Source organism: Nothoprocta perdicaria, unplaced genomic scaffold (assembly GCF_003342845.1).
Source record: "Nothoprocta perdicaria isolate Ctin4 unplaced genomic scaffold, notPer1 scaffold_86, whole genome shotgun sequence".
Lineage (NCBI taxonomy): Eukaryota > Metazoa > Chordata > Aves > Tinamiformes > Tinamidae > Nothoprocta > Nothoprocta perdicaria.
The window spans coordinates 1,111,094-1,119,032 of record NW_020456154.1 but is presented as its reverse complement, the minus strand read 5'-3'; the positions used below and the strand labels follow the sequence as shown (position 1 = coordinate 1,119,032).

General features: G+C 43.1%; 1 protein-coding gene across 2 annotated transcripts in view; it reads right to left on the bottom strand.

Moving 5' to 3' along the window:
• Positions 1 to 7,939, bottom strand: part of CRY1 (cryptochrome circadian regulator 1) — a 36,136-nt gene that overhangs the window by 12,046 nt on the left and 16,151 nt on the right. For both annotated transcript variants that reach the window (XM_026052220.1, XM_026052221.1), the window contains exons 2-3: positions 3,956 to 4,064; positions 884 to 1,026 (exon numbers count right to left, since the gene is read on the bottom strand). In XM_026052220.1, coding sequence (XP_025908005.1) covers positions 884 to 1,026; positions 3,956 to 4,064 — 252 coding nt within the window. The remainder of the gene's footprint in view (positions 1 to 883; positions 1,027 to 3,955; positions 4,065 to 7,939) is intronic.

Genomic DNA, 7,939 nt, shown 5'->3' with positions numbered 1-7,939 from the left:
AAGCTATTTGCAAAAAAAAGCATTTTACTTCGTACGGAGGCCACTATTCAATACTCCAACTGCTTAATGTTGCAAAAATTTAAGTCTATACTCCACATCTGCTGTCAAAACACACCATTTCCATATTCTACACTGTCCACCCTCAAGTGCATTTAAAACGGAAAATGGGAAAACTGCTAAGAAATTATTTACACTAAGTATTAGATGGAAATAACTGATCAGGAGAAGAGGATGAGGGGTAAAAGAAAGGAAAATCTCATCTTATGATAAAAAATAACTATTAGTTTAATGGTAATAAAGGAATTTTCTCCTTCACTGGAAGGGGAGCAGGAATCTACCACATTAAGTTATTCAACGTTAAGAGGAGACGAGCCATACTTTTGAATAGCTTGTGGATTATGTTTCTATAATAGGGAGTTAATGCTAATCCAYTTAAACAGAGATCTGTGAAGAAATATAAACAAGACATTAAGTAATGCAACACAGATTTCAAACGATCTCCAATCATGTACTGAATACATAACAGATAGAAAATACTTCTTGAAAGCCTTTCCACTTACTYGTATACAGCAAGTAAAATCAGATTTTTTTGAAAAAATATTTTTTCAGCTTAGTCTTTAACACAGTACAYGTGGAAAAATGGTATTCAATTGCTATGGTTGGCATACACTAAACTACAGTATATCTTATTTTGGAAAGAGTATCTTATTTCAAGAGTGAAGAAAAAATTTAAGGATGAAGACACCTCTCTCATCAACAGGTCAATATTGTAAAAGGAATCTCAAACCAAGGCTGCGTTTTCAGGTATTCTGGATCCAATTTGGTGTTGCAAAGTAAGAGTCATACCCTAGTTTTAAAACCAAAAAAGGAAACAGAAACTTACTTGTCTAGGTCATACAATGTATGGGAAATTCGAACAATGACCTCCACTCCAGCTTCAGTAGCCAGTTTCTTAATGGCAGCATCTCTTTCTTTCCCAAAGGGTTCAGAATCATATTCAATGGAGAGTTTTGCAATGCTCCATTCCTGAAACACAATAAAAACGTGGTCCTTCAGCGATCGGCTGCTTGATGGAGGCTGAGAGAAAGGAGTACTGGAAGGACAGGGGCAGGATGGAACCACTGCTGCTCTCCATAGATAATTGGAAAAGATGCACAGCAGCACAAAACATTTAGATTTGCAGTCTTATGGAAACAAACGCCAACATTTAGACTTCTAAAAAGGAATTAGGCAAGCACACAAATAAACCTTGATTGATCTGTCCCTATATATGTGTGTGTGTGTACATGCGTGTGTACATGCGTGTGTACATGCGTGTGTACATGCGTGTGTACATGCGCGGGTATGTGTGCGTGCGCGCGCATGCATGTGGGGCGCGCGTGTGTGTGTGCATGAGTGTGCGTGTGTGGAGGGGGTGTATAGGTGTGTGTATATGTGTGTGTGTATGTGTCAGCACACGTGCATGCGCATGTGTGCGTGTGCGCGAACACGCATGCGTGGGTGTGTGCGCACACTAGTGGGTGTGTGTATGTGTGCGTGTATGTGTGCAGGCRCGTGCGYGGGTGCGTGCGTATGCGTGTATGTATGCACGTGTGCGTGTGTGTATGTGTGTTTGCATGTGTGTGCGCTTGTGTATGTGTGCGTGTGTGCGTGCGCGTATGCGTGCCTGTATGTGTGCGTTCGCGTGTGTGCGGGTATGTGTGTGCTCGTGTGTGCGTGCGCGGGCATGTGTGCGTGTGCGGGCATGTGGGTGCGTCTGTGTGTATGCGTCTGTGTGTATGCGTCTGTGTGTATGCGTGTGCACACGTGTGCGTTCGTGTGCATGCGGGTGGGCATGTGTGCGCGTGTGGGTGTCTATGCGTGTGTGCATATGTGTATGTGTGCATGTGTATATGGGTGCGTGTGTATGCGTGTGTTTGTGCGTGCTTGCGTGTGTGTGCATGTGCATGTGTGTGTACGTGCGGGTGCCTGTGCGCATGCGTGTGTGTGTGCGCGTGCATGTGTGTGCGTGTGCATGTGCGTGCACGTGTGCATACGTGTGTGTGCGCATGTATGCGTGTGTACGTGTGCATGTATGCGTGTGTACGTGTGCATGTATGCGTGTGTACGTGTATACATGGGTGTATGCAAGTGCATGTGCGTGCGTGGGTGTATGCATGTGTGTGCACGCGTGCGTGTGTGGGTGCGTGTGTGCATGCGTCTCGGTGCATGTCTGTGTGCACATGTCTGCGTGCGTATGCATGTGCGCTTGTGTGTGCGCTTGTGTGTGTGCGTATGCATGTGTGTATGAGTGCATGTGTGCATGTGCGTGCGTATGTGTGTGCGTGTGTATGTGCGTGCATGTGTGTGCATGTATGTGGGTGTGCRCTTGCGCACATGTGTGCACGTGTGTGCACATGTGCGTGTGAGCATGCRCGCATCTGTGTGTGCACACGTGTGCATGCACGTGTGTGTGCGCATGTGCATGCATGTGTGCGCGTGTGCATGCATGTGTGCGTGTGTGCATGTGTGTGCGCACATGTGCGTGTGTGCGCGTGTGTGCATATACATATATGTGTGTCATGCATGTATCTGTGTGCTCTTCTAGACATTATTCCTCAGTTTTTCYGCTCTTGACATATCCCTGTCAGCAGGTTAACCTCCTGGGGAGAAACAAATTTCGAATTCTTTCCAGGACTGCCTGAAGATAGGAGGAGGGGGAAGAGTGAAAAATAAGCACAAATAAAAATCTCAATTGCCACACACTTTTAGTCAACTTCCTATCACAGCTCATTGTATTTTACTCACATATGCTGTTCTCAAGACTAATGGTAACAGTCACGGGAGAGGAAAATGCTGAAAGCAGGTGCTGCTGAATTCAGGGTCTTAACAGGGGCAAAACTGTTCTCAAGGGTCACAAGTAAATGGAAGGGGGGGAAGCAAAACCATAGACAGGAAAGAGCTCAAATATTCTACAGGGCCTTCTGCAAGAACAAAGATGGATCAGTGTCCTGCTTTTTGAAGGCTTYGTCCTTTGGTTTTGTGCAAAAAGCAGCCCGATTACAAAGCTGTTGTCAAACATTCATCCCCCAGGATCCGTGACAGGGCACCTCACATTACACACAAGTTCCACCCACCATCACCTACCAGAATTTACTTAGTTATCCTCTTCAAGGCAAAAAACAAACAAGCAAGCAAGCAAGCAAACAAAACTGCACGTGTTTGCCACCATCAGAGCAGTTACTAACCTTTGAGGGACATCTACTGAGCACAATCTAACATCAGGTTCACAACGTTGTGTGCTTTTTGCACTGCCACATGTGCCTGATGCACAGGTAGAGCTCAGGCAAAGGAAGGCACAGAAGGTTACTTAATAAGAGAGAGGTGCATGTTCCCTGTAGTCTTCTGTCAGAAGTTAAGAAGACCACAGAAGCTTAATCACATGCTTAGTACCTGTTTGATGTAAGAGCATGGGAACCCAAAAAGTCCTGTCAAATGAAGAATACCTGATAAAGACTTGCCGGTATTTTGAGGAACCAGAACGGACACAAAGATTCTTATTTGAATGCTATGCTCTACTGCCTTCTTAGGCAATGCTCTGATGATGCAGTAATCTGTGCAGTTAACGGTAAACAGATTGGCCTAAAATCTACTAAAAATCTAGGAGTATTCACTTTTACTATCCTACTGTAACACTGTTGTCTTAAATGTCAGATTCGTCTTCCCTGGCCAATTGTATATCACTGACAATCCTCAGCAGTTTTAATTTGATTAATAAGAGCCTTTCCCCAAAACAAAATAACCTGCAAGGAAAAATGCAGCAAAGATAGTCAATTGTTCATGTACCACAGAACTTGTGTTAAATTGTATTAGAATAAGAAATATCCCTAGTTGAAACCCCAGTGATGGTCACATTTATTGGCAGAAGCAAAGTAGAAAAAGAAGAATTTTAATTGTACCTATTTCTAGCATTTACCTTGAAAAGCCTGGGGAAAACATCTGCTGGCTGCCCACGAATAACAAACAAGCGAGAATTCAGTTTCCGTAGATTGGCGTCAAGATCCTCAAGACACTGAAGTAGAAATCTGCAGAGAATTACAAAAACAAGAACGAAAGACAACAACAACACAACAAACAAACAAACAAACAAGTTAGTTTCTGGCCTTCATTTATAAAAACATCTTTTTTTTCCCCCCTGGACTTTATAAATAAAAACATCCTCTGTTTTTATAACAGAAAAGGTGATGCATGTTGGCTATGACAAATCACTCCTTCTGAATTATTTAATGAACAAGGAAATAAGAGAAAGAGGGGGAGTGTGTRTGTGCACGTGGGGAAAGGGATGCTGCTCAAATCTGCAAGTCTTCCAGAAAAAGAGATTGTCAAATAAAGGATGTTGAGAGAGGCTCATACACACAAGGATCTATTTGCAGGTTCCCTAGGTGATGGCAGACACTGACTCTAAAGCTGAAAGTCGACTTTGGGAAGAAATAAAAACAAAGGCAAAGAGCGGAAAAATGAACCCTTTCTTTATGTATCACAATGATTTAATGATGTTTGTGTAACACACTTTATTACCTACCACTTTCCATGGGAAAAGTAAATCTAAAATAATACATAAATGATTGGGAGGAAAATCCTCCGGCTGCAAGTTACATGCCAAGAAAAACACATGACTCAACCCAAAAAGGTAACAGAAAGCGGGCAAGGGCGGGTAGAAGCAGCCAGGACATGAGAATACAATAGCTTCCTGGCTGACAACTAGGCCTGTATGTAATGCCTCTAAAAATTAAATATCTAGTTCTCTCACTTTGCTTTATTTATTTTTAAGAGAAAAATCTAAATTCAGGAAGGAGGCAGGGATACCATGAAGCAAGATATGCTGCACACAGTTTAAAGAAGTTGTGCATACTCATTTAACTAGCAACTACGCCATAGACATTTAAAGAAATAGACTAGAATCGCATATGCTTCCATTAAATAGAGTTTTGGTCCTAAGTTCCTAGACTATAAATAAAGAACTGCACATCTTATTTCATTAATCTTTTCTGAACCATCTGTGTCTTGTTTCCACATGCATTCGCATATCCTTCACAAATCACTATGAAGATAAACTAGAAGAGTTTCCCAGATGCCTCTGGAACAGGAGAGCTGGYGTCACAGAACGCTAGGAAAACATGAGACAAAATGGCAACACAGTGTTCCTAAATATTCCGCCTCCAGGAATCTTAGCGCCCTTTAGGCMAAGGTTACTCTCTCCCCCTTCAGTTTGCACCTCCGTTGTTTCTCTTCTCAATTTGCCTTTATGCTGTTCCCACTTAGGTTAGGAGGAAGATAACTCCTCGAGCCTCCAGYCCGGACTCGGCAAAATGCTCTTCGAGGAGATTACACACACTGACCCACTATTCAATTCCCTTCCAAAGGCCCGAAACTCGCCCTTAATACTATTTAATCTCTGCTCGGTTGGCTTCCAAAGTCTCCTCAATTATSTCGCTCAACCATCTCTTGCTGCTCCTGCATTTCAGCCTCCAGCAAACTCAGGTGCTTGGCAAACGGTCGCCGCCTCGGCGCCGCTCCAAAACACAAGCTAACAGAGCACTTGTGACGTTTGAGTGCACCGACTGCCACGAGCACCTTTTATTGATGGTTAAAACCCAAATAACAGGGTCATTATTAACCTGTTGGCCTGCATTAGACGTCGCTCTTCGTAATGGTCGAGCCCCAGCTTCCGAAATACCCGTAGGAAGGGAGAGAGGAGAGGCGAGCAGCACAAAAAACGCCTTCAAGAACGACAACACAACCACACTCGAGCTAAAGCAGAACAAAAGGAAGGAGAGGCGGCCAAACCACAGCCTGGGCAGCAGTTGTGTCCCCGAAACGCATTGTTTGAAGATAATAGAGCAAGCTGAACTCCAGCAGTGACCCTAGGCTGGCTGTGTAATGCAACACAAAGACGTCTCATTTTTGACTTTCAGAACAGGGATTCAGTCTGCAACTGAATGCAACTAGATTACTTGGAATAAACATGCAATTTCAACACACTGGGATATTTCTCTTGGACCAAATATGCTTAACAAGGTGTACTGCAAAATAATGGAGCCCACAGTACTGTCTTCAAAGGCATTTGAAAGTGCTTAGATAGACCTGCCTTGCTCAATTAMAAAATGAACCTTCTTAAATCACTGCTTCTAGATAAAGACACTATGAAGAAACTTCCAGCTGAAGCAAATATTTGTCATAAGCAGAAATAATTCCTTGTCATAAGCAGAACTTGCATCTTTTTCCTCATGAGTTTAAGATCTAGAGAAATATCATCTAGGTTCAGATATACCAAAATACAAAATATAAAGGAAAAATCCTACCTTTCAAAACTGCAGCATTCCTATCTGCTACTGCATGCTTATGTGAAATGATTTTTCCAATCATACTTTTTTAATGGGACCACATTTAATTTGAGAACTTTCCTTATTTTTAGCACAGTGCATTCAGTTCCTGCCCTCACTAAGTGCATGAATTATCAGATACCCATGTCAACTGGGGGGGAAGCAACAACATACACATGTAACAGAAGAACAAATATTCATCATTTTCAGTCCTGTCAGTGCAAACTACCCTGGGACCTGAAGCAAGTGTTTTATAGAGCTAGTTTTCAAGGTTGCACATTGACTCATAAGGCTTGTTTGCGATGGAAATTAGTTCTGAGTTATCCTAACTCCATGAATCCATGCGTGGCCACTCGCTGCAGAACGGGAGCACATTTTGTTCAGAGCACACATCTGAGCATAATTAGGAGCAGCATATTAGCACAGGCTATGCTAAATTATTCGAGCTTTCTCCCCAAAGAGACACACCAAAGGGCTCACAAATATGTTCCGTTTCAAGCTTAACATCAGTACACTGAAAATAAATCTCTGAACGGAAACCAAACATGAAACCTTCCTCTCATAAAGTCATTTCTTTTCAGTATCTGAACTTTCGGGGCAGTTTCTCCGGTGTAGCTGCTAGGTCTGAACTCTCCTACACTTTAGCCAAAGTAACACAGCTGGGCACTGCTGCTGTGAGCTACTTAAGTCTCTTCCTACAGGAACAGYTCACGTTTCCAAGTGTTCAGTCTCAAGCAACTTCTTCCCCTCAGCCTAACAGTGAGAAAGGGAAGCACTTCCTTCATCACCCTGAATAAGGAGAACATGACATGAATTCAGCAAAATACACAGAACGGACGTACAAATTATTTTATCAGGTAAGGATGACAGTCCAGGTTTCTGCATCTGGTCCTCACCCTCTCCGAGTCAAAGCAAAGGAGGAAAAACCCACCATCGATTTCACAGTAGGGAGCTATGCAAGGTCCATATGCGACTGAGGAGATGGAAAAGGCTATTCTTTTTTGCTAAAAGGATGCTCATGCTTGACATTATATACATAAGTAACACACTTGCCATCAAACAACACTCTTAGAGAGCATCACACACCTATGTTTGCTCTAGGTTATCTAATTACTTTAACAATATTTAGAATTTTCATGGGAGCTTCTGATGGCCACTTTCTCTACAAGTTTATATAAAACCCTTATCTGTTTAATCCACATTTGAATCTACAGCCACATTTGAACCAACCACATTTGAAAACGGTGGTGGTAAAATGATGGTCAGAGAGCTTGGATTTCACATTTGTTCTGTATTCCTTCTGAACTGACTCAGATTCAGAACTTGGGAAAGGCAGCAGCAGCAGCAGCAGCCTTCGCTATCACTGTGATACAAAAGGGACTAAGGCCAGGCCTCACAACAGGACTGTCACCTTCTGGAGATCCATCCTAGCTCCTGTTTAACCCACCTTTGAAAATACCTTCTATCTAATCACTTGCTCTCACACCACGTCTTTCATTTCATTCTGTGCAGCAAAAGCTGTGCTGCAAAAGCTGTGCTGCCATCCAGAGGGACCTGGACAGACTGGAGGACCGGGC